The sequence below is a fragment of the Salarias fasciatus genome, chromosome 6 (assembly GCF_902148845.1).
Source record: "Salarias fasciatus chromosome 6, fSalaFa1.1, whole genome shotgun sequence".
NCBI classification, from domain to species: Eukaryota; Metazoa; Chordata; class Actinopteri; order Blenniiformes; family Blenniidae; genus Salarias; species Salarias fasciatus.
The window spans coordinates 12244156-12269684 of record NC_043750.1 but is presented as its reverse complement, the minus strand read 5'-3'; the positions used below and the strand labels follow the sequence as shown (position 1 = coordinate 12269684).

At 40.9% G+C, this 25529-nt stretch overlaps 3 protein-coding genes across 4 annotated transcripts in view; all 3 read right to left on the bottom strand.

Moving 5' to 3' along the window:
- Positions 1–21793, bottom strand: part of jpt1a (Jupiter microtubule associated homolog 1a) — a 25882-nt gene extending 4089 nt beyond the window's left edge. The window contains exons 1-4 of one of the 2 annotated variants that reach the window (XM_030093804.1): positions 21781–21793; positions 19706–19714; positions 5326–5446; positions 3368–3510 (exon numbers count right to left, since the gene is read on the bottom strand). In XM_030093804.1, the coding sequence (XP_029949664.1) occupies positions 3368–3510; positions 5326–5381 (199 nt within the window). In that variant the 5' untranslated portion in view covers positions 5382–5446; positions 19706–19714; positions 21781–21793. Of the gene's footprint in view, positions 1–3367; positions 3511–5325; positions 5496–19705; positions 19715–21780 lie in introns of those variants that run through there. The other variant, XM_030093803.1, reaches the window with a different exon arrangement.
- On the bottom strand, positions 6673–9897 carry sumo2a (small ubiquitin like modifier 2a). Its single transcript, XM_030093806.1, has 4 exons — positions 9782–9897; positions 8793–8924; positions 7898–7969; positions 6673–7236 (listed from the first exon to the last, which is right to left on the bottom strand). Exons 1-4 carry the CDS (start codon positions 9800–9802, stop codon positions 7171–7173), a joined length of 291 nt encoding a protein of 96 aa, XP_029949666.1. The 5' UTR covers positions 9803–9897; the 3' UTR covers positions 6673–7170.
- Positions 11110–25529, bottom strand: gga3a (golgi associated, gamma adaptin ear containing, ARF binding protein 3a). The gene is made up of 17 exons (XM_030093802.1): positions 25475–25529; positions 22660–22744; positions 22441–22516; positions 22244–22342; positions 22041–22164; positions 21345–21448; positions 18063–18143; positions 17624–17761; positions 16705–16786; positions 16492–16617; positions 16079–16294; positions 15904–15977; positions 15433–15818; positions 14715–14923; positions 12964–13133; positions 12662–12772; positions 11110–12483 (listed from the first exon to the last, which is right to left on the bottom strand). The coding sequence occupies exons 1-17, from the start codon at positions 25509–25511 to the stop codon at positions 12373–12375; spliced, it is 2229 nt and encodes a 742-aa protein (XP_029949662.1). The 5' UTR covers positions 25512–25529; the 3' UTR covers positions 11110–12372.

The window sequence follows — 25529 nt, the reverse complement described above, 5'->3', positions numbered from 1 at the left end:
GCTGTGCGGGCATCAGGATTTCATTTTGGATTGAATCGTTTCTCAGAACTACTTTCAGTCACAATGGGACGATCAATTGTTTCAAAATATTTCAGCACTTAAGGCATCTATACTGATCACGTTACTAACAAGTTTCAATGTTAGTTTGCAGAACAAATGCAGTTGGAGTTCAAATGGAGTTTTGTTTTATTTTGATGAAGTTTCTGGTCATGGTGTTCCAAAACTTTCTCAGGAGGAAACAAATTTGTATTTAGTTTATTTATTTATTTGATTGGGACAGTGCATGTTAATGAACACACATAAAAAACATGAATGTAAACATGCCAGATTACAGCCGAGGGCTAATTTCCGTCTGTTGTCCCAAATTAGATGACTTTATTGTTTTCATTAAAAAAAAAAAGAAAAAAAAGAAAAAAGTTGGTATTCTTAAGTTAACAGAAAAAATAACGCAGAAGTTATTTTGGAGTCAGCTTCCTCCTCTGGGAGCCAAGAGCCTTCTGTGAAAATACACTTTGAGCAGAAAGAGTATTACAACTTCATATCAATGAGCTGCTTCTTTCAATAGTGACAGTGTGAGGAGAGTCGTCACAGACGGACTGCATTACAGTCCGGACATCTGATGTCAGTCTCAGTCAAACAGTTAACAGTCTGACTGATGGAGCAGTCGCACCTGGAGGACAAGACGGAAAGCTAACGATGAACGTCAGGTTCAGTTTAATAGTTTTTCAATCTTATCACCAACCAAAGAAGTGTAATGAGAAAAGTCAGCTATATGCATTCGAAATGCTGCAAAAAAAAAAAAAAAAAATCTAAAATACAAATAAATGCTGTCAAAATCTCAAATAAAATACATCCTCTAACTATAGAAATCTTTATTTACACAAGAGTTCAACATATCCACGTCTCACTTTAACAGCTGTTACGGTGTTAAAGGATATATCCTTCTAATCCAACACACAGATCTGCTCTCCGTTTATACAGAGATCAAATCTGTCTGGAGGAGGTGAACATTTATTTCAACAAACCACAGAAGCAGAAGGAGGAAGTGAGAAATGTGACTGAAAAAAAAGACGACTGAGCACAAAGGTCCACTTCTATCAACCAATGAAAGAAGTGAAAGGAGAAAAAAAATTTCACATCCAAATGTATGAATGCAGCAATATGCATTTTATCTGGGGCCTTGTTACCCAGAAGACAAAAAGGGGATTTTCTTCTCAAAAAAAAAAAAAAAAAGAGAAGCTATCTCCATTTTCTTAAAATACTGAAACCACTACAACCTAAACTTAGTAAAGAAAACTCAAAGTCATCGTTTTGTCTGAAATGTTTATCACTAATGACAGAAAACAGTAATGAAGTTATTTATTTTCCCTTGATTAACTTCTGATCTAATCCTGAATCCGAACAAAAGCTTCTCGCCTTTGATACATGATGATTTTTCAACCGTCAGATAAAGATGCTACTGCAGCCGTTTCACCACTGATCCTTTGACTTTGCGAAGCCAGATATAAAAGGGAGCGATGTCAACCCGAAATCCTGGTGATGACATTTCCACAAGTGATGTTAGAACTTACAGCTTGGTTAAACCACTGGTTCTATTTCTGCCACACATTTGCACTTTAGCCTTCTATAAACATGACGGTCACATGGCTTCACTACACAGTTAACTCTCTTTGTTCTGAACATTCCTGTGTCGACCTTGAGGTGGTGTGGTGGTGCTTATTTCTGGCTTCTGTTGCATCCCTCAGATATGAGAGATCTGACACAAAATATGAAAAAAAAAAAAAAACCTTGAGTGTTTCAAAGCTTTCTTGTGACAATCAACAGAGTTGATTTCATATGATCTTATGACTTTTATATACTTATATGTACATTTGACATCCAGTTTGCTGTACTGAAAGGAAATTGATTTGCTGTAGAGCTGGAGGCATTCCCAGCCGACTGTGCCGCTGCATCCTGGACATGTTGCCACTCCATCACAGTGGAAACACAGAAGGACAGTCACAGTCTTACATGAACACCTACAGCCAATCAGCCTCATTGGGCTGTGGGGGGAAACTGCAGTGTCTGGAGAAAGGCCATGCCTGCACTGGGAGAACAGGAAGACTCCACACAGACGGCCAGAACTCTGGTGTCCTCGCTGTGAGAGCATGATTATAACGGCTACACCATGGCACAGCCCCTGAAAAGACTGGAATCTAATTTTGAACTGATAAAAGATATCAAGCTTGTTCCTGTACCACGAATCTTCCTGCAGTGTAGACTGAATATTTAAAGAAGGTTCAGCAAAGCGTTTGCCATCTAAAGGAAATCTATCATTTGTCCATGTTTGTGGTACACAGTTTTAAATGTTTGTGGAACTTGTCGCACAGCAGAACTCGACACGATAAGAACAGCGAGCTGCAGTTTCACTTCCTACAATGTTGCATTTCCTCTTTCAATCACATTTTTCTGGGTATCTGTTTACATTTACAAAGTCGCAGCTTCTCTAAAGCGTTTAGAGATATAAACTTGATAAAAATATTCAGTGTCTTGTCAGACTAAAGCATATGTTGATGTGACTTTAATCTGACCTGTCCTTACAGTGTGAGACTCCCAGTGTGTGACGTTCAAAATTTAAACCCACCCATCCATCCATCAGGGAGAACACATCCTTGCATCCATTAAATTAATATCTAGTATTTACTATACATGGTTTAATAACTAGTCTACACATGTTCAAGAGAATTTTACACCAGTATCCTGGGTGATGGGCCCCAGAGCCCAAGACAATCAGTGTTTAAAATGCAATTCTTTTGACTTCCTATTCAACTTTTCCTATTAATAAAAATAATTCCTATTTCAACTTGCTATGCTGATGATTACAGCTATTCTCAGTATCTTGTGGAGTTTAGTTTTGGCACCGAGACTAAAGCGTGCAGTGAAAATCTTCAAAACATAACGGTCAGTCTCATCTTTTGCTCTCATGCTTTCTGCTCTTGATGTGTTTTTCAGGGTGTGAAGAATGACATCAAATGAAACTAACGGACGGGTACTGTTGGTTTTTACACCGCCCATCACTGTCTGGTTTAGGCACTGCGTATGATGTATTTTCCAGCTAAGACAAGATAAGAAGCTCTATTTATCATTGTAAAGGAGGAACAATGAAATTGTGTTTGGCAACATCTCTTATGCTCTTATGTGTGCCAAACCGCCTCGGGAAGTGGTTTAAGTGAATACACACTGGTTTCTGTTCCCACTTGTCTTTAAGACTTGGACCACCCAAGACACATTTTAATGACAGGTGGAAACTTGGATAATGTGACAAACGTTAATTATTTTTAACCAAAACCACAACACAGCACATGTTTAGAGCTGAGGAAGACTGCACCTGGTGGGTTGTTCCTTCGGTTAGCGTAGGGGTCCTCTGGCTCAGCAAAAACACTAGAGGCCATCTTATCTTTCCGGACAGGAGGCTTCTCCTCATCTGCACCAAATGAGATGTTGGAGCCGCCACCAGGAGGACGCAAAACCCTGGAAAAGACAGTTATCAGAAGTATGATGACAGCGGTCTATGAACTAGTGATTATAAATAAAATGTTACCACTAAACAGTTTACATATCAAACATATTTTATAGATACAGTCTCTTGACAAGGTTGTCAAGCAAACAGCCCACAGTTTAAAACTGGCCAACACTGCAAAGTTAAATATCTACAAAGAATAGATCAAGTGTACTTTGTCAGTTTATGTAGCTTGTTTCTGATTGACTCACCTCACTGGAGATTACTTTTTTTTTCTGAGAGTAGCAGATAAGACAACAGTAAGACCCCAGAAGAGAGATCTGTGATGCTGCAATCAAAGAAGCAGTTATGACATCTAAGCCAGAAGGGCCAAACACATTACGGTTTATGGACCACCCATCATAATCTCTAAATTTAAACTTTAAAGTTTTTCTTTGTGCAGATTATCAGTGATGTAAATGTCCATATTTTCACAAAACTGTCCCATGAAATTTACCAAAAACTTCTCCTACAGCTGTTGCACGATGCATGTTTTTACAAATTCGCCATGACAGCATGGCTTTGAGGCTAGTTTAATGACAATGAGGAACCTGGCGTCACTGATCTCAGCTTGGGTCTCAGTGTTGTATCTGCAAATCTTAATAAATTAGTTATAAAAAAAAAATCGCTATTCATTGAAATGTTTAAAAAAAAAACATTTTTGTTGCGGCATAGTAGGCCCAATTGGAGCCTTTTGTGGGCCACTTTTGGCCCAAGGGCCTGATGTTTCACAGCCCTGACTAAGACTCCAGGTCATGTAAAAACGTATCATGTGATGCTGCTGGAAAATCTGGAGTTGTTCAAAAATGCATATTTCAGGGTTACCAAGCAAACATTTTACTGACTCAATAACTAATTAGGCTGTGAGCAGATCACTCACTTAATATAAACTGTAAAATATCTCTTTACTGATGTTACCATACAACATTTTGACCATGCTAAGATTTATTTAATCCACTAATCATACATTCATTGCATTCATTGGGGGCGAGGTGAGGGGGGGTATTGTATATAATGGACCATTAAGCTCATTTTCGATGGTAATCCACAGAAATATTTAAATCGTTGAATAGTTTCGTCTATGAATTTAATCCAAGACATCTGCTACTCTGTCATTATGAGTAATGGTTTCATGCATGCTGTGCACATCCAGCTACAAAAGCTCGAGGGAAAAAAAAAAAAAAAACGTAAAGCATGCGTTGCAGTCCTCCGTGTAGCATGGGTTGATGTCAGGTGTGGCCAACTGTAGCATGGCCCTCGTCTCCATCGGGCCACATGCATGGCAGACTGAGGGACGTCTCACTGATCCTCCGGATAAATGATCAGACATCTCTGCGTCCCAGCCAATTACAATCACAGATCAAACATCTCGTGTGGTTGACGGATGATAAATGCATGATTTTAATCTGACGGGGACAAATGCTGAAGAGGCAGGGATGCAAGAGGCCTGCAGCCGCCTGGTCTGCACCTGCTAGCTGAGCAGCTTCTCTCCACAAAGGGGGAGGGAGCCTGCGTGCTATCGAGCTAGCTAACGGTCCATCCTAACGGACACGGCAGGAAGGTGTGGTACCGACTCGAGCTTCATCCCACCATCGTCGCCCCATAGTGGCCTCAACGCCATTTCTACGCCAAGAGGTAGCAGCTACACAATGGGGGACAGATCGAAACGGTCACATATTATCATCCAACCTGTCCAGCGTCGGGGTAGAAGTCACAAGGATGCTGGACTTGTTGGTTTTCACGGAGGCTAACCATTTTAACTAAACGATGTCAACGACGCCTTTTACCTGGAACTGTTTTTTGCACCGGGCTCCATTCCTTGAAATGTCGTGGTGGTCGTCATTTTCTATGCACAAGATGTCGTATATTTTGTATTAATCTGTCAAGAATGCGCTGGTATTACACTTTTAATAAGCTGCACTTCACCACCTCATCATTGTCTGTCCAGCCTGACTCCAGTCTGAGGGCCAGAGTCAAAAACTCGTGCTAAAGCGATTCACATCCGGTGGTGTTTTCAAAATAAATTACACCTATCTGATACTTAATTTACTTGGTTATCTGTGTTAAAATGGAGTCATACATGATTTAAGGGCATTATTATGTATAATCCCAAAGGCTTAATATAAATTTTAATTAGTTTGTTTGCAATTTTTAAACTGTAGTTACGCGTCTTCGTTTTAATTTGAAGGCCAAATAAAAGCTTCCTTCTAACGTTTATTGTAACTTGATGCAAAGGCGAGGGATGCGGCGGCAGTCTAAGCCCCGCCCACAAGCAGATAGCGCCTTCTCTGATTGGATCCTAGTACTTTAAGGACGTCCACGATTGGTTAGATTTTCAGACGGCAGCTTCATAATATTTCGGCAACCCTCAAACTTCAATGTTTTCGATTCATCCTTTATAAAATATTTTTCATTTTTGTATTCCATGCTTTTCTCCAATATTTTTTTGCTTTTAGTTTTTGATGTATGGGAAAATTACATAGTTAACAGCAACAATTTCAGCAAGTGAGGGTCCAAAACTGTCAGGGCTTTGCGACATTGGTGATGTTATAGTTGATAAACATATCAAAATGAATGAGGGATTGTTTTCTTCTTTCATTTTCCTTAAAGTTCAAAAGTATGATCGGTTTTGTTTGCCCTATGATGGCTTTGTTCCACCCATATTCAACTGGGATCTGGTCAGAGTTGGATGAAGCAGGATGCATGGATAAAACTATAAAAAAAATAACGTACATTTGAATCACAAGACTCAAGAACCACTTCTGAAGGGATGTCACTCAAGTTCTGTTACAAAGACTCTTGTCTTCTTTGCTTATCGCATGGTTTCATGTGTACTGTAAATTTCTGTAATGCAAGTTGAGAGTATGAGAAAGGTTTCCTGTATTCGGGACTGATGTGTATCCACTGAGCCTGTATGGTGGGACTCATGTAAGTACACTGCATTTCACCTAAAGTCATTGTCCCTTGACAGTATATAGAAGATAAATTCATATTGACCTGGAGAACTTATTATAGCACTTCTGCAAAGGATCAACAAAGTGCAATTCTATTAACAGTACCTTAACTATACATATTTAAAGACTTGACACCAATATTCAGACAATGATTAAACAAAACTCGAGACAAGTAAAAAAAAAAAAAAAATCAATTTATTCCAATAATACATTTTCATAACAACAGATGTCAGTGAATTTAAAACACAGGCTTACTCAACAATGACAAAATTCTATCTGAATCAAACTCCAATGATGGAAGTATAAAAAAAAAAAAAAGAGGGGGAGGAAAAAGAAAAAAAAAAGGACCATGAATTTATTTATTTTTACCAAATCAAGTGATGGGGCAGCAGGGGAAAAACAAAACAAAAGAGGAGGGTCAGGGGGCAGTAAAGTTTTTCATTCCACCAGCACATTAGACTCACTGCAGCTTAGAAGTTGTCTACATAGCATTAAAATAGGAATTAGAGCATGATAAAACTCTACAACTGTGCTGTTGCACTGGGGTATTTTGTACAAGTTTTCCACTGAATGGTATCAACACTGGTCTCATGAGCATTTGAAGACTGGGTATAACAAAGACAGGGGTGGGGGGTGGGGGGGTCATGGGGTGGGAGGGGCACGCTTAGGAAACAGTCTTTAGAGAGGAGAGCCTCCGGTTTGCTGTTGGAACACATCGATTGTGTCTTCATCCTCCATTTCTAGCTGTAAGAAAAATATGAAAGTCTGTCACAACAAAAGCATTAAAATGCTTCTTTGTTTCAAGTTCCTTCAAATAATGAGCACTATCAATTTCCTACCCTGCACTAACCACTACTTTGTTTCCTCACATGACCACATCCTGCCTTGTAATGCTCAGAGTGAGATCTGTGTGTGTTGACACCAACTTCAAGAAAAAAAACAAACCTTTTAACGCACCAACTAATTCTGTCAACAGAGAAGACGAAGCATGAGCTTGAATAGTTAACTCAATAGTTTGCTCATGTACGGCTCATCAATAACCACAATGCTGGCAGAGACCACACATTGCTTATAATTATTAATACTGAGGAAGTCGGATACAAACCAACAAGAAAGGTGAGAAAAAGTCAGCATTTAACTGCTTGTGTCAAAGTAGAGACGATGTGCAAATTATTTCTATATCGATTTACAGGCTGTAATAATATCAAAAATAATGGAAGTGTAATGACAAATGTCTTGCCGATTAACTGTATTTTATGAACCGGTTGTTCAGGTTTCAGAAGAACCCAAGTCTGTCGAATGAAATGCATTCAGAGCACACATCCCCAACAATAAAGCTGACTCAAACAATGAGGCCGGACATGACTGAGTTGAACTGAAAATGATCCAGAAGATGAAAGATTACCTGTGAGGGTGTGTCTGTTTCATTGATGGGCTGACCGTCAAAGCGAAACCGTATTTGTCTCATTGACAACCCCTGTACAAAGAGAAAGCATCAAGTTTAAAGTATGAAGAAATCAGAGGTTAACAGGTGACACAATCTGGTGGGGATTTCCACATGAAAGTCTATTTTTCCACAATGAATATTTACATTTTTGAACCCGCTTTATTAATGTTTAACAAGACTGGATTTCATGGAATTGCAAGCTTTCAAAGTAAATTATTATTCTTTGTGATTCTATAGAGACTCAACTAACATCATATTGAATATTAAGAGTGTCTTTTTGGCTGCTTTCTTCTACAGGAGTCTCCCCTGGAAGCTACTGTAACTTGCTCCATGTGTACGTTTTACTGCAGATGTACTTTTCACTGCAGCTGGGATTTGAACCATGGACCCCGCAATCAAAAAGAGCCTCATTCTGTTCCACCACTAGAGGGAGCTCATGTACAGAATTTAGTATTTCCCAAATTCTACTAAAATAAATGTGTGTATGCCACAGCTATTGGAGAATAGGATTTTGCCACAGTCCGATTAACACTTATCTGCCCCTGGTGTGCATAAGAACCGCCAAGGTTGACTTGATGAGACAGAAATTACTTAAATGTAGAAATTGTTCTGTCTGTGCATGCATGTTTCCTCCAGGTACTGTAGTTTCCTCACCACAGTGCAAATATATCATTTTGAATTACCTGGAGATTAATTGGATATCTTGAGTTGTCTGTTTTGGTGAGTGTTACTGTCTCCCTGCGATGGATTAGTAACTTGTCAAAGGTTTACTTTGGCCCATAGCAACTGGGATCATCTTGGTGGATGAAGTGGTGCAGAAGATGTATGGACGGCCAAACGAAGGGACTCTTACCTGCCGTTCACAATATGCTTTCATCAGTTTGCTGAGGGGAGTGTGCCGTTTGATCTTGAACTGGACCACTGAGCCATCCTGCCCTGCCACCTTCAGGTTGATGTGCTCATTGTTCTCAGTCTTGACTCCCTCCTAATTAAAAATATATATATACAAAAATAAATAAGTTTCAGCAAATCATCAAGAAAAATGTATTAAAGAGTAATTACAAAGAACATTTACCTCCAAGTAAATATCACCCACCATCAAGGGTTTCTCACACACCCACACACATTAAGAAAGCAATGTATATGAGTAACTTATTTTAAAAAAAAATCTTATTGATACTAGGTGTTACCATATAAAATAAGTCTGATGGACATGCACAGCTAGATATATGTGGTTATACTGACCAAACAGAAGAAATAACTTCGGATGTTAGCATTAGCATCAAGCATGCCAATGGACAATGGCCTGCACGGCTGACCAGAGGCCTAGCCACTGAAAAGCGCTACTACTACAACAACATCAACAATATCTCATACTCTGAAACACTTTGTTTGGTGTAGTGATGTATACAAAGCAAACAGTCCATATGTAATTGGATTAAAGTTGAGATTTAGTCTTTATCGGTACATTTCGGCCTGGTCCTGTTGCTCACAGTAGATAACACTTATTCAGTCTAGCTTCCGTTAACTCCTCATGCTCTCAGTAACGCCACGGGCAGCAATAAATCTGACAACATTCCAATAGTCTTGGTTATTTTAAATGAAAAGGACAGAAACAAGAGTGTCGTTAGTGGGTTTTTCTTTTGGTCATCCGCCGCAATAGCTTATTATGCTAATTCCACCGCTAGCTCGCTAGCTAACGCGGCAACGCCGATTCAAGTGAACGGAGAGAACAACAGGGCCGCTAATTCCGCCGTCCCCACGGCGCTGCCGCGACCACCGCCGTGCCGTCTGGAAAACCACGCCGTGCAGAAAACAAGAGGAGAAAACGCTGGTCCTCACCTTGGGCTTTTCGTCTGCCATGGTTGCTGCTGGCTGCTGCTGCTATGCTGTGCCGCTGTGTCTGCGCCTTTTCTACTGCGGCTGCGCTCTGCCGCGCTGCGGTGCGCCACTCTGCGCCACTGTGCGCACGCAGACGACCCCCGCTATTCTCACACGATGTGCTCTTTAATTTGCATGCTTCTTACATTTCCGCGACGCTCGCCCGCATTAAAAACAAAATAAAATAGTAGAATGAAGCCAAAATCATTGATGCAATGTAAAGAAGCGCCTTAATCAACTTGAAGATTACTAAATTGTTGACTGAATTTCCTCCCACATCCCATAAAACATGCATTAGAGGTTAACTTGTGACTGAATTTCCAGCCCAGGCTTGTGAGGCCTTTCTAATAGGAGTTTGCATGTTCCTCCATGTGCAGAATTGTCTGAAAACCCATAAATCTTTCTAATCATACAGCTGCAAAACGCTGCATAATGGTGAAGACAATACAAAGGCACAATTATTTCTATAACAGTGTTAACACACTAAGTAAATAACAGTGCTTTACAAGAATACAAAGGAAATAGCAATGAAGAATCATAATCCTAAGAGAGATCATAAGTTTGTTTTGCAACACCCATGAAAAAGTGGCCAAATCTTCTTTATTTACTATTTATGCTCATTAAGACTGAATAAATTAAATATGAAGAAGCAAGACGTATTTGTGTAGAAGAAGAGCTATGACGGCCTGGCACCTCCTCCTCACGGCGCCACACACTGCTGTGGGCCTGAACAGCTCAGTCAAGCTGCTCCTGCAAGTGCTGAGTGGAGTTCAGAGTCAGGGCGGCCGGCTCTCCCTTCCACTCCGATCTCAAATGTCACTGGCCGGTCTCAGATAAAACCCGCTCTGTGGAGATGTGGGATTGCCTGACCAGAGATGCAGAACCTCATATAAGACAGGTGCCAATCACAGGTCTGATTGTCATCAGTTTTCAAAGCAAAGCTGTTCGGTGTGGCAAAAGAGCTTGGGAAGTTTGTTTTCATGAGTACAACCCGGCGAGCTCACAAATGTGAATTACAGATGAGGCACAATGTAAAAGGGGAATAATCAGGATTTTCAATGGAAGAAAAACATTGCATTGTTACAAGGTAATCATGTATCAAACACAAAGTCCTTACTTTTAGTACATAATTTGTGTTTACATCACATTTATATCGATCCTTAGGAGACTGCATGGTGGTTTAGTGGTTGGTACTCGCAGACGCCACACAAATAGACACATATATTCTGTCAGATGCACTGCTGTATCTGCCTTTGAAAACACACAATGAAAACTCAAAAATCTAAGACAAATAAATTATTTTTATTAGAAAGAAGTATAGAATCTTTATAGCAGTAGGAGCTCCAGAAAGACACAAATGAAGTTACATTTTGGGATAAAGAGAAAATTGTTTTTAATCACCGATACATCTTATTGTCAAGGCTGACGCCAAGAAATATTTGTAGTTTAATACGGAAAACTCACACGGAAAACTCACACACAAGCAGGACTTTTACTGAGAGAGAACGCTGAGCCCCGTCAGTGTGCCGCTTTACTTCAACAGGACGGAAAGGTCGAATGTATATTATGCAGCATTAGATTCACCTCACATATTGTACCTTTCTTGCCCTGGGGGGGGAGTCTGCTCTTTCCTGAGCATATCCACTTAATATATACTGATGACCTTTGCCCTTTGTGACTCATACTGTAAGAGTTGAGAAGAAAAAGCCCGTCTTTAGTATCTATGACACAAGGCTGCTGTGTTATCTAGCAGGACATTCACAGTTTCACAACCTGTAAGCAACAAGAGATTTAAGTCGGTAAAATCCATCTGTCCTTAAAAGAAAAAAGTAACATTGTTACATGTTTGAAAATTTGCCAGAATTTATGTTCTTAGAAAAAAAAAACACCATGCAAAGAGGAGACAGCCTTCAACTGATCAGATTAGACACCTTCATTCCCAAACCAGAATAAATAACACAATCATAAGAATAAACACTGAAAGACAAAGTAATACAGTGCTAAGTGTGAGAGTCTGAGCTATGACTTCGTGTAAACAAAGAGAACCGATCTCATCTGCTTCAACACCGCCGTTACACACATGCAACAGGAAATCCAGCCGTAGGAGCTTGTTTTCATGACACCTTTCAGCTTATTCTCTGCTCTGGTGAAAAGCGTCAGGCAGACGTAACGTACACTCCAATCCACTCCGATGTGCTTTAGAGATGACAAGAGTAACTCTGACCATTAAAATGACCGCAAAAATGATACAATATCATAAACTTTATAACTTAAACGGTATCAAACTTCACTAAAAGAACCTTGATAAACCAGTTCAGATCATGTCTCACGTCCCGCTGACTGCTTCTGGCACCGGCTGTAATAAAGTTACACGTGTGCTACTGGACTTTGGCTACTTCAATCGCAAGCTCCTCAAGGCCCGCTACAGTCCATCGTCGATTCAAAATTCCTATAAAAGCGATCCATTCCACCTTCTCTTCTGATCTTTGCCAGCCTCTGACAGTCTCAGCAGTTTCATAAGTCTTGTGGCCATCGCGAATACGATGGCAGGGCTATAGAGAACCCCATGTATCAGCAGGTGGAAACTGGTTCACCTCCCCCACCTCCGTCAGCGGCTGCTCTCCGAGCGTGAATGTCAGTTTGTATCTCATCCGAACCTTTTCCTGCAACGCACAAACACACAACGAAAACTTTCAGTTTCACAGCTTTTCATCAGCTTCATGGAACACAAGAGATCTTTTGCACTGAAGGCGTCACTCATCATCACATCCAAAGCACGTTAGACTGTGAGAAGCGGTAATGCAGAGCGACGTGCAGGAAACTCTCCGTCGAATTCGGTACCTTGAGAGGATTGGCAAGCAGCATGACCTGAGTGATGGCAGCAGGGGGAAGTACTGGGTTAAAAGGAGCCAGCTCTGTCCCCGAGGGAGGCTGCAGCCTCACTTTCATCATCTGGAGACGCAGCAGAGGAGACAACCATGAAAATTCAACAGCAAACTGCAACCTGGTTAAAAATGTATTTTCCATTCCAAAACGTATTTCAATGAGCTGAATGTGTCTGAATAACTACATCTAAATATATTAAAATCTGTAGCCTCTCAGGGGGGGGAACAGTGTTTCATGTAATGCCCGTCTGTTCTTACCTTGGGCACAGCAACCTGGAGAAGGACGTTTCTGACGGCTTGTGGGGACGTGTTCAGCATCGACGCCACCATCACCAGCACATCTGGTCTGCCCGGGGGGCAGTCGGTCGCAAAATGCAGCAGAACACGAACACCATTTTTATCATAGGCCGTCACAGGACACACTTTACCTGAAACACAGCGTAAGCAGGAAAAAAAAAAAAAAAAAAAGAGAGAGAAAAGGTTTATCACTACACGTGCAGGACTTCACAATGCACGGCCACACAGACAGGTGGACTTTTAACTCAAAGTCTTCAGAAATTTAATTGATATTGTTTACCATATTAACTATGTTGGCATGGAGCAATCCTTCTGCGCGCCTACTGTTGCAGATCACACTGAGCACAGGCTCGCGATGGTAACTGGAGGAATCGAGTGAGAAAAGTTCCTCATGCTTTTACACTTTTCCACTGACACCACTAAGTGGCAGCAATGTTTTATGTTTAGGTGAAATGAAACTGGATGCTGGATTTAACAGAAAACTGAAGTTGAAAAAAAAATTCACAGACTGTTTTCAGTGTGTTTCATATCCCTTTTTTTTTGGGTAAGAACTTAATTATGCTTCTTCACTATTAGGCAGCTCAGCCAATAATCTTTACTTAAAAATAATTCAAAACATTCCCATTGGTCACCTGCTCCTGAAAAAAACACTCCCTTTAAACAATCCATCTTCTCCTTCAACAATGTCTTGGTCGAGTTTTTTTCTTTCAAATTGAGCGGTAGAGGCTGGAACAACTTCGGTGGGCGGGGCTAGACCATCACCACTTCCTGGTTAATGGTTGCTATATAGAAAAGGAAAACTAAATTTGGATCAAACTAAAGTAGGATGTGTATAAACATTCCTCAACAACACAGTAGAACTGTCTTTTACAAAGTCATAATCACTGAAAGCAGCTAATCAGAGCATCTTTAAAACGTTAGATCTAAACATCTTGGATTTACTTCAGATTTTGGCTTGGTTGTATAAATGCACTCAATTAGCAAGCAATGTTTTTAAATTTGCTAGTAATTAAACCATGCGTGAGCCGAGGAATCAGAAAATCACTTGAACACTAACATAGTGACCATTAAACGCCCCATGGCGAGGTGAACGAGCTGAGTTCATCTGAACAAAATATGAAGCTGGCATCATGAACCAGATTGATTCATGAGATTCTGATTTTCTCAAACAGAACTAGAATTTCAAACTTGGAAACTTTGGAAAACTCTCAGTGATGACATTATCGCTTCAGAGCTTTTCAATGTTTTCATGTCTGTCTTCAGATGTGCTGAAGGCTTAAACAGCTTTTCCACTGATGCATGTCGGTCCTCAGTGACTTTATGGTTCTGCACCTAGCAAATATCGTCTCCAATAGGCCACGTCTCGATTTAAAAGGGGCCGCAACACTGCCTAAATGTCATGTGTTCAAGTGCATCTGTGGATATTCTTGGTATTGAACAGCAGTTTTTGAAGCTGTTAAGCACGTATGACTGGATGTAGATAAGATCCGAGCTATAAAAGTGACATTTAGTTATCACAAGTAAATCAGAACATGTCAAATATGTACCTGAGAGCCAGCTAGTTCAGCCTAACAGAGAAATCCTATATTTTCACTATTAAAAAGAGATGAATGACTTTAAAATGTTTAGTATTTTCATTCAACACAAACATTCAGAATACTGCTTAGAAAAAAAAGAAATCAAAGTTGTTATTGGCACTACGTGGAACTCACTGGGTTTGATGGCATCCAGTGGGACAAACACGTTGGCCAGTGATAAGTCCTGCTCCTTGGCTGCACTGGCCTGGCTCAGGGGGAGGATGGGGGACAGGGAGCGCAATACCGGGCTGTCCTCTGCCTGGCTCTTGGTAAGCGGAGCAGCGGACCACGCTGGCGTCTCCGCTGCAGTCAGTGAGGCGGCTGTGGTGGAAGCAGCCCCTGGTCTGAGGGCAGAATTGCAGAAAAGATCTTAATTCTGAAGCAGCAAGCTCCTAAATTTGATGAAACTCATTGAACATTATGGATAGAGTGTTGGACCGGTAACCTGTTCAGAATATACCAGTTTCAACTGGCAGGACTCGGAAACACAAACTGGAACCAAGTGGTACTTCTCCTTGGAATTTCAAACAAACTTGGCAGTCACGTGTATCGATTCAATGTATGACGTGAATCCACTTGTCTCAACACTATAAAAGAAACTGGAACCAGCAGCCAACTTCAAAGGCTTGAAGGTAAACACTTGAACATTCCTTCAATATGCTCCAGCAGGCTGTGTATTTCTATAGAAAAGCTAGAATTACATGTTTAATAGGAAATATGCAGGGCGTTATTTAAAAAAAATATGTTAGCATACATTTTGTGTTTCTCCCTTCACCGACAGGTGTCAGACTGAAAGCTACAATGAATTACAAACAGGCAGAATGTTAAAAACTCCTCATCCTACATTACTTACTTATTCATACTGGCCAGATCCAGAAGGGTAAGGTCTTGAAGGTTTTGACTGAGAGAAGCTGACGATGGTGGAAAAAGTCCAGATGAAGGAAAAACCTGCTGTGAAGCAGCAGGAGTGACCGAGGGAGGAGACAGAGTCGTCTTCAAAGACCGAGCAGCTGGGGCCACGTTGCTCGCCATCACTGAACTGACGCTCTGAGGCAACGTGACTGATGCCGAGGGAGCCGGGAAGACAAGGCCAGAGAGGTTTAAGGCAGCTGTGGAAGTTTTGGTGGGGTTCACTGAGGTTCCTGTTGTACAGAGAGTGTCGAGAAAGGATGAAGATGAAGAAAGGGCAGGGACTGCAGGCAGCGTGGGGCCGAAAAGATCCAAACCATGATTGGAACCCTGAAAGAAAACGACACGCAGTGAGCAAACATAAGAGCTGAAAGTTGAAAAAAAAAGTCCAATTCAATGATTTTAGAAGAAATACCTGCAGAGATGACAAATGATCACTCTGATTTTTAAGCGTTGAGTCACTCAGAACGGGAGCAGGATCACCGAGGCCTGTAAAAACACACAAAGTGTAAAAACACATATCTAAAAGGCTAATTGAAGAACGGCCCTGAAAGAAGAGCTTTATGAACACGCGAGTGTGTGGACGTTACCGAAACAGAGCAGCTCTTCATCCAGCAGCGAGAGCGCGGCAGAGGGGGCGGCAGCAGCACGCTGCGACTGGGCGTCCGTGGCAGCGGCGCCACACAGCAGCTCGTCGGAGAAAGACGGAGCGGACGCCGGGAGGGGCTGTTCGGGCGGAGAGGGGGTCTGCGAGTCCACACCCACCAGGTCAATCAGAATCTCCGACTGGCTCGAGGGTCCAGAGTCTTTCAGATTGTAGACAGGGCAAGACATCAGCATTACAACTTCGATTCATAATATAATTTTAAAGTAAACGAACAGCATTGGCTGCCTGCAGGATAACCCACTATAATATGGCACAGCAGGCAACATTTATAAACCCCGAGGCTAAATAACCCGACTGTGAGTGTTAACGCAGCACTGCGATTACTGAAGAACATACCTTTATTGCCTGATGACGATCTTTGTTGTGCTTCCTCGGTCTCGCCATTGATTTTAGCTCCTTCGATGATCTTCTTGTAGGAATTAATGACGTGTGATAGATCATCGCTGGCCTGCAAGATGTCCCCTGAATCACAAACACGCACAGTAACGGCAAAGTGAGGAACCCCGTGAGCCATGCGTCAGCATTCACACAGATCCAGTCAGGTTTTACCTAAGCTGCTGTCGTTATCCTCCGTCTCTGAAGCGAGCTGAGATATGGTTTGTCTGAGTTTGTCACAGTCGCCATACAACTCCTGGAAAAAAAGGAATGTATTTAAAGGTTACTGCAAAGTCCTGCTACAAATCAGGACAAATCAGATAATCCATCTCAAACTTCAGACTGGGAAATTTAATATCCTCAGTGAGAACACACAGAATTTAATGTTGTGATTTACACACACAAAAAAAAATGAGTTGGAAAAAAAAAGATGAAACATTAAAGCAATGACCAGGTTTTCATTTAAGAAATTAAAACTGTTCAAAGAAATTACAATCAACTAAAAACTACTCCCATCATATGGAGAGTAAAATTCACAGGAACAACGAAATGATATTTTCAGACAGGCACAGAAAGCTTAAGAACCAGTGAAGGTCATTAGTGCAGCTTCATGGCCCAGCAGCAATGTTCTTGCTTACGGCCGAGGATTTTATTCTCATTTATTCTTCACGATGAACTTAATGACTGCATCTGCAGTCAAACCTCACGCGCTTATAGAGGAAGCTGCTGCAAGGAAAAAACACACCAAGGCTGATGCAGACGTAGAATTTTACAGTGAGATATCAACACCCTGCAAGAAACTTTGCAAAAAACTCTGCCTGCCTGTCTTTATCGCCCTACAAAGCCTCTGGCTGTGGAAATGGACGTTTGTTTGTGGCTCTTTTAGCTGTTTGCATATAATTCCTATCTCATCCAGGAAATTTGTTATATAATCGATAGTTAAAGATTTGCATTAGGTTTGTTTCGAATGCATCCAGCAACATCAACAAATTACAGGTGTGTGGTTGTATCGGCATCCTTTTGAAAGAGCCCTCCAGGAAGATCAAATGATGGAAAATGAAGAAATTAATTTGTTAAAGGTCAGAGAACAGACCCTGATGAGCTCCTTGTCTCCGTCAGTGGAACCCTCGGGGCTGAAGTGAGTCAGCATCTCATTCAGGAGTTTGACACTGTTGCTGGCTGCCTCCAGTGTGGACTTCTGTTTGGTTGCTTTCTGTGCTCTCGCCTCATCCTGACGCAAAGACAAAGACACAACCGAATCAAATCAAACCGACAAAAGAATATGTATTTTGTTTGCATTATCAAAAACTGGCTTACATTTTTGAAAATTTGATATTTGTGTCATTTTCGCCATTGTTTTACAGGTTTGTGACTGATGAAATACATTACAGATGATTTCCCAAAAGAAAAATCAAGTCAATTCCAGCCCTATGGGGTGAAGCCTTTTTGTTAAAAAACAAAAGAAAATGCAACCCCAGGTCGCAATATCCTAATTAAGAATTAAGTGAGCCAATAATTTGAAAGTAACCCACCTCTTTGACCATGCTCTTGATGAGCCGATTAGCCTCCTGCAGATCTTCCGGCTTTTTGCTCTTGAGCAGCTCTGCTAATTTCTGCAGAAGGAGGAGAAAATTATGGAAGAGAATGTTTCCCACAGATCGCATTAGGAAGCAGCAGCCACCGCTCCAGCTCCCAGACCGCTAAAAAAACATCCATCAATCTTCTGCAGGCAACACAAAGTAAACAGCAATGGCTGCCTGGTTCCTGAGTGGAGCCGCTAATGATGGATGGAACCTGCGCCACAAATTGACCTGAATTAGATCTGAATCTGTGGGATGCTGCAAAGCAAAGTCTGGCGAGAAATGGTGGGGAAAAAAAAGAAGAAAAAAAAACCAGACGAATGAAGACGACAGATCCTCATCCTCTTTTAATGCCTCTTATTGAAACAATCAAACCACCTTCACTGAATTAAACGTTGAAAAAGCGCTACTGCTGTGAATTAGCAGTAAAACATGTTTCACTCATGTGGCTTCTGCTTCTTCCTGTGACAAAACAAATGGTTACTTCTTGTGATTCATTCACCCTCTTCTTGTCTTTTCTATGTTAAAAAAAACTAAGTCCCCCGCCCCCAACACATACACACAGACACACACAGACAGACACACACACACACACACACACACACACCTACCTATTATCTATAAAACGTATTCATGGAAACACAAAGAGCCTCTTATTGTCAACAGATTTCTTTCACATTGATCAAAATCACTCAGCAAATCAAAGAATCGTGTACACCGCCGGGGAACAAAAGACAGCAAAAATTCATTAAAACTTAAGAAACAAAACACTTTTCAAAACTTCAGTGGAAAAAAGTACAGACTGCAACTGAGTGTGACAGTAAAATGTTAAATAAATGTGCTAAAGATACCCAATAACTCTGAAAAAAGACTTCTAAAACTTTTTATCCATCTTATCTGCGCTGAAAACATGACTGGAGCGTTTTAACATCAAATTTTCTCCTTTTGTCTTCATGTGACTGCTTCAAATGTCAGATGAATCCTCTTCTCAATGGCGTTCTGGACCTATTCAATCAATGAGTACTCTCAATGGCGTTGTGGGGATTTATACAACGATTATAAAATAAAAGGCCACACAGTGGGGTAGTGGTTTGCACTCTTGCCTCACAGCGATGGTGTCGGTTCGAGCCCAGTTTGCATGTTCTTCTTCTTGGTGTGTAGATTTCATCTGGGTGCCACAGTCTCTTGCAAAAAAAAAAAAAAAATGCTCTGAAGCTAATACACGACTGTAAATTGCCAATAAGTGTAAATGTGAGTGTGTGTGATTGCACTGTGATGGATTGGTGTATCTCCTCCACACCAGCGGCTTCATGAATGTTAAAAAAAAAACCCCCAAAAACTGTAAGTCAAATTTGGAACACGCCCCATCTATTATGAAGCGCTTGGAGTAAAATATAGGTATCAATATCAGTCGTCACTTCACGGGACACTCAGGTAGACGGCCTTTGAGTGAGGCATCAGCATCACTGAGTTCTACACTCACATGCATTGATATACTGCATCATACATGCAGTGGCATTAGGCCTGTCACGATAACAAATTTTGCTGGATGATTAATTGTCCCAGAATTTATTGCGATAAACGATAATATTGCCGTTTTTTTTGTTGCAATTTTTTAATTAATGCAACAATTAGGGACGCACCGAAATGAAAATTCTTGGCGACACCGAAACCAAAAAATGAGGAAACTGTTTTTCTGAAGCAAATAAGGCCCTAACAATGACACACATAATATTACAAAACATTAATACCTCCAAAGGCCAACAGTGATCTCACAGACCGCTGATTAAAAAAAAAACAAACAAAAAAGACGCACTTGGCGGGGCTTTTTTTCTGCGATTGATTTGTTTTATATGTGCGCATCTGAACAGGGAGCTAGCTCTGACAGCAGACAATCAGACAGACGGCCAAAAATATCAACCAAATCCCAAAAGAAAGACAATGAAAAGAGGCATAATGAAGAGATATAAGGTGGAAGAAGCTTTAGCAAAGATACAGGAGGTAAGTGAGGGGGAATCGGATGGCGGAGACGTGTCGGACATCAGCGATCTTGACTGGAGTGAAGAGGAGGAACGTTCTGAATCAGAGTCAGAACAGCCGCGGGCCAAACAGCGAAAAAAAATGTAATTCTGCCCCAAAAATGACGGATCGACCTCCAGCTGCTGTACCGTCCAGCAGAACCTGCAGTGGCGCATAGAAGCGCTCACGCGTCACCTCCAGGTATAGAGAATTACTGTAGGCTGCTGTCAGTTTACAACTAAATAATAACATAAAATGGTGTGAAAAATAAATAAACTAATGTAATAAATTTCAAAAACAACAGCGAACACGGTAGTTGACAGCAGGAGCTCCAGCGTCTCGAGAGGTGCCAATTACAGATTCAGGTAAAATATTATATCCTCCATCAAAGTACAGCAAACCATGTATTTTTCGTTTCCAAAAATTAATTTCAGAACGAACATATTTTCTGAATGAATATATACCTTCGTCCTGTCGAGCCTGCAGTCCCAGAAATGAGCAGGGTGAGAACGGACCGTGTAGGAAGGTGTCCGTCCTGGTGCGCAGCCGGGGAGACTTATTTTACTAATTTTAATATGTTCTTGATTATTACTGACAGTTAATGATACAACTATTTTGTGTGTGTTGGTGTGTGTGTGTGTGTTTATCAAGGAAACGAGTGTGCGGAGTGTGAGTGAGAGGTGACGCTGCACAAATACGCACTGTAAAAAGTAAAAAAAAATTTAAAACCTGATTTGAGGCATTAATAAAGCAGACATGAGGCATTAAAAGGTTTGCTTTAGCATTACCGCCACGTCATCACCAATTATTTCCGGCCGTGTTGTTTCGGTGATTTTTTTCTTTCGGCCGAAAGCCGAAAATACACTTTTGAATCATTTTCGGCCGAAAAATTTCGGTGGCCAAATTGTCGGTGCATCACTCCTCATTACACTACAGAGCCGAAAGGAGACGTTTCTAGTGTCTTTGGAAAATGTAAATTTATCGCGCCTGGAAAACTTACCGACCTCATTTTTTTTATCGTGCGATTAATTGATTTATTGACTATTGTGACAGGCCTAAGTGGCATTACAAGAGACATATATGGTCTTACATTCTAGTTAAGACTCAAAACAGAAAAAATCAAAACCACGTATCTGTAATGGAGACAAGGGAAAAAGCATGAAGTGGGCGAGCTGTACTCTTCGCACCGTCACATCCCAAAATAGCTCCTCTTACCTTGCTCTTCCTCTCGTCATCAAACACAGGATTCTTTGGTCTGGCAGAAGGAGATGGTAGTAATGTGACATCCAGAGATATTTCTGGATCAACTGAAACAATACCTAAAACAGAAATGACAGCAGGTTGCTAGACTGCTTCCGTAATGACAGCTTTGAGAATTCAAACTGGCAATCTTTTTTGGAATTAAAAAAAGAAAAGAAATCAACTGCACATTGTCTATAAGCTGCACATCGACATATCTTAAAAAAAAAAGTTTTGAAATCTCCCATAAATATCAACTTTGTCTGACATTTACAGAGATTTTGCAGTGACTAGAGGATCAAATGTGGTTGAAATTGACTTGCAAACTTCAAAAAATGGTGACGTGGCTCATGAGTGACCCGACGCCCATGTTAGCTGTACGACCTTTAGTTTCGCCTGGACATCAAAACAGTGTTTTTTTCAAACTGCAGGCAGGATTCCCATGAGAGCTTTCAAGGCAGAAAAATCCCTGCATTTATTCCCACATATTTTTTTTTTTCTTTTTTGAGTATAAATCACAAGAAAGAGAAAACAGTCAAGGATATTTTGATAATTTGTCTTGCTTAAAATCACATAACTTTATCTGAATTCATTGTAACCTAATGGAGACAAATGGAAATGATAAGATCTAAACTTAAAATCCCAGCATGAGGAACAGCTTGTCGGTCTCACCTTGCGTCTTCAGCATCTGATAAGCTTCGCTGATTTTCGTCTCGTCGGGTAGAGACACTGTCCAGCAGTAGAGCAGCTCTATCACTTTTCTCTTCACCTTTTCTGATATTTTGTCTCCCAAGTACTGAAAGATAACACACAACTCAAAATTACACCAAGTGTCTGTGTGAGCTAAGAGAGGGGGGTTTTGAATGCTAACTTACTTTAGGTGAAACCACTTTTATCAACTCGTTTAAGAATTTAAACTTCCCAACTTCGTTGTGAAACCTTTGTCCACAGTTTTTCATACAAGCCTCCAGGACCTACGAAAGCAAAGCGACAGCAAATAAATAACTTTAGGCTGTGCAAGGTCAGGCTGAAGGACACACAGAGAGACAGACAGAGTGATTAAAATACAAACCGTTAATGCTTGAACCGCCTCCCACTCCTGAGGGGACTGAATCTTGTATGCCAATAGTCTGACGGATATTTGTGGGCTGTAGAATAATAGAAGAATGAACAACGACACAAGCATTTCCCATCTCCGTGCATTTGCCACGAGGGCATTAGCGATGTAATTAGATGTGTGTGAGTCCATGGTATGGGAAACACAGACGTCACTGAATGAATGAGGCCATACCCCTCTAGCTCCTTATTGACTTGATCGCAGAATCCCATAATGTACTCCCAGTCCTCCTGCCTGTTGGAGGGGTTGGTGGCTTTGTCTGAAAAAGATCATAATACAACAATGTAGATGACTTATCTTATACCAACACAACTTTCTGTAAGTTCTCCCTATAATTATTTTATGGTTTGTGACATTTCTTTGAAACATAAATCTTTTGTCTGTGCTCTCAACTGGATAGCAGGAGGAATACTCTCTAGTTATACTGGGCTGTGGGTTCTGATCTCTGAACTTTTTTTCTTCTTCAGTCTGTTGCCTCAGTACGTTAACTGGATATACTCCCAAAAGACACTCAGCAGTCTGTCACGAAATGTCAAACTAGTGGGAAACCTTGGTTTCTCAAAAACAAGAGGAGTTTTGCTTCAAGACTAAACCTAAATATTCTTGAGGTTATGACATATTTCACCTGACACACTCTTCCTGTGACATTCTCTATAAACAGTGAATGTACAATGCCAACAACATGCCAGTTTGAACTTTGATGCATCAGATGGGAAACAAAAACAACACAGACACAAACAATTTGTAAAACGTAACAGTCAATTTTACAGTCGAGTCAAACTGTCTCGACTTTTAATTTCATTTCACAACACTTGGAGTGAAGGCTGGCTCGGGTCGCTGCGAGCCATTTTCTTAGTTCTGCATTTATATGTTTAGACCACAGATGGGAAACGATCGGCCTGCGAGCCACATACTGCCCCCATCTGCTGTTTTTGTGGTCAGCAAGATATTTTTGAAAAAAAAAAAATGCAACACAGGAAATAAAAATCAATTAACCACATGTAAATGACAAAAAAAAAAAAGGTATACATTTTTCCTTAAATTCAGATATTGTAAAAGTAAATGCTTTTAAAGATGGAAGTGACTAAATGCATGCATTTTTATTCAGTAAGGTCAATTTAAAGCTACTGAGTCATTTCTATTGATTTCGTAGCTCCAATTCTCATTCAATGTGAAATTATAAACTGGCTCTCTAGGCCTGGACTAATGCCCGTTGCACAGCGATGTACTGGGTCTGTTGAGGTCTGTGGATCACTGCAGCGGCTGACAGCAGTGTGAGATGGTGAGAGCTCCTACGAGAAGTGGTACCACTGTTCACAACGGACTACAAACTGTCACAGAAGGCAAACTGGCTGGTACTTGGCTGTACGAAATGTGCGTTGTTATACATTAACAACAACCGAGATCTACCCACCATGTACAGGACCGCACGTAATACGCATTCATCTGTGACTATCCCATTGGCAAATTTCTTTTTCCTACAAATGCAAAACATAGCGTATCATTTCGGAATGACCATGCAGAGATGTCGTATATTTTGGATTGATCTTAGACTGTTCATGTATAACCCCTCAAGCACTCCAGTTCACCGCGGCGGCGATGTGCAGATCTCAGCAGACGCTCCAAAAAAAAGAATCAGTACAAACAAATTTAAAAATGATTTTTTAAGAAAGTGTGTAACAAGAAGCAATTTAAATCCACCGGTACCATGAGAGAAGTTCCCTGTTTAAAGAAGTTAGATAATACCCAGAGGAACTAATGCACTGAGATTTTCACCTCTTTTCAGTTTCTATATCTTTAACTGCATGTCCTTCTTCTGCCGTAATGTGCATTCTCATCTCATTTCTGCACATACCTCTGACTCTAAAGGTTTCTGCTCTGTGGTGTATAGTAACATGCAATCCATTAACTCCTGCACTTGTTCTCTCATTCTTAACCTAATGATTGCTAACCCAGGGTTTGGACCCTCTTGAGTTCCAAAAGGCTTCGATTGCCTAAGGCACGTGTCAAATTGTGGAGCTGGAGGATCGGTGTCCTGCATGTTTTGGGTCTCTTCCAGCGCCAACATACTTGAATGCAATTTCAGGCTCCATACTGGGATGTTTACAAGCTTTTTGATGACAAGATCATCAGATTTATGTGCTGAAGACAAGTGACACCTAAAACAGAACACCGGTCCTGGGGGACAACAGTTTGATACCCCTGCATGCATTCAAAACTAGATTTGCACACAGAAAACTATAGGTCAAGAAGAAGTTCTGAGAAACTGCCAGTGGTCATTATTTCAAAGGTTTGTGCTTTTGTGCGTTGGTTTCATCTTATATATAATGTCTTAAAGTCCTAAATCATCACTACAAAAGCAGATGTAAACATAGAACTAAAGCTGAGAGCAGTGTCATTCTTTGAAGTGAAACCAATATGTCAATCAGTCTTTTTTTTATCAGAGTTATGGAAATTTCTGATAAAACTTAAAGAGGGCTGGAGGTTGTTGATGAGTAAGTGCTTGGATATACCCTGGGTCATCTTTGAACAAGCAATCTATTGATCTCTTATCCAACATTTCCACGTCATTAAATAAATTCCCTGTTTAGAATCCTGCAGGCTGCTGGCTCTTCCACTTTGTTTTTGTCGTTTCAGAAGCTGTTTGAACTTTTAAGAAGAAAACGCCTGAAGGTGTTGATTCGCTTTGAAGACGCTAATCGTGTAGCCTTTACACCAAGTAAAAAAGAGTAACCCCTCCCTCATTTTTGGAGTTCCTCCAAACTTAAAGCCAAAAACACTGAAAGGAGATTTAAATGATCGACTTCCAGCAGCTTGACACGCGTTAGCTTTTCTCGAATCACAGACGAAATAGCTGTCATTTGCAAGTACAGCTTTTTTGCCAAACGTGTGTCAACGTTGTTTCGGCCATCTACGGTAACGCGGGGCACGCTCACACCACCTACAAACGTGAGAACTGTGCGCAGAAACAGTTTATTCGAGTACTTACTGAGCCAGGACTCCAGCGACTCTCCATCATCCGCCATGTTTGTTTTCTAAAGCAA

Bases quoted from the DNA above. Each gene is read 5' to 3' on its own strand.
- sumo2a (XM_030093806.1), bottom strand. From the start codon at position 9,802: ATGGCAGACGAAAAGCCCAAG. The intron at 8,925-9,781 runs GTGAGGACCAGC...ATTTTTAATTAG, and splicing joins TGGCAGACGAAAAGCCCAAG to GAGGGAGTCAAGACTGAGAA. The intron at 7,237-7,897 runs GTAATCTTTCAT...TTTTTCTTACAG, and splicing joins AAACAGACACACCCTCACAG to CTAGAAATGGAGGATGAAGA.
- gga3a (XM_030093802.1), bottom strand. From the start codon at position 25,511: ATGGCGGATGATGGAGAGTCGCTGGAGTCCTGGCTCA. The intron at 22,745-25,474 runs GTAAGTACTCGA...GATCTTTTTCAG, and splicing joins GTCGCTGGAGTCCTGGCTCA to ACAAAGCCACCAACCCCTCC. The intron at 14,924-15,432 runs GTAAGTAATGTA...TTCTGCCCTCAG, and splicing joins GATCTGGCCAGTATGAATAA to ACCAGGGGCTGCTTCCACCA.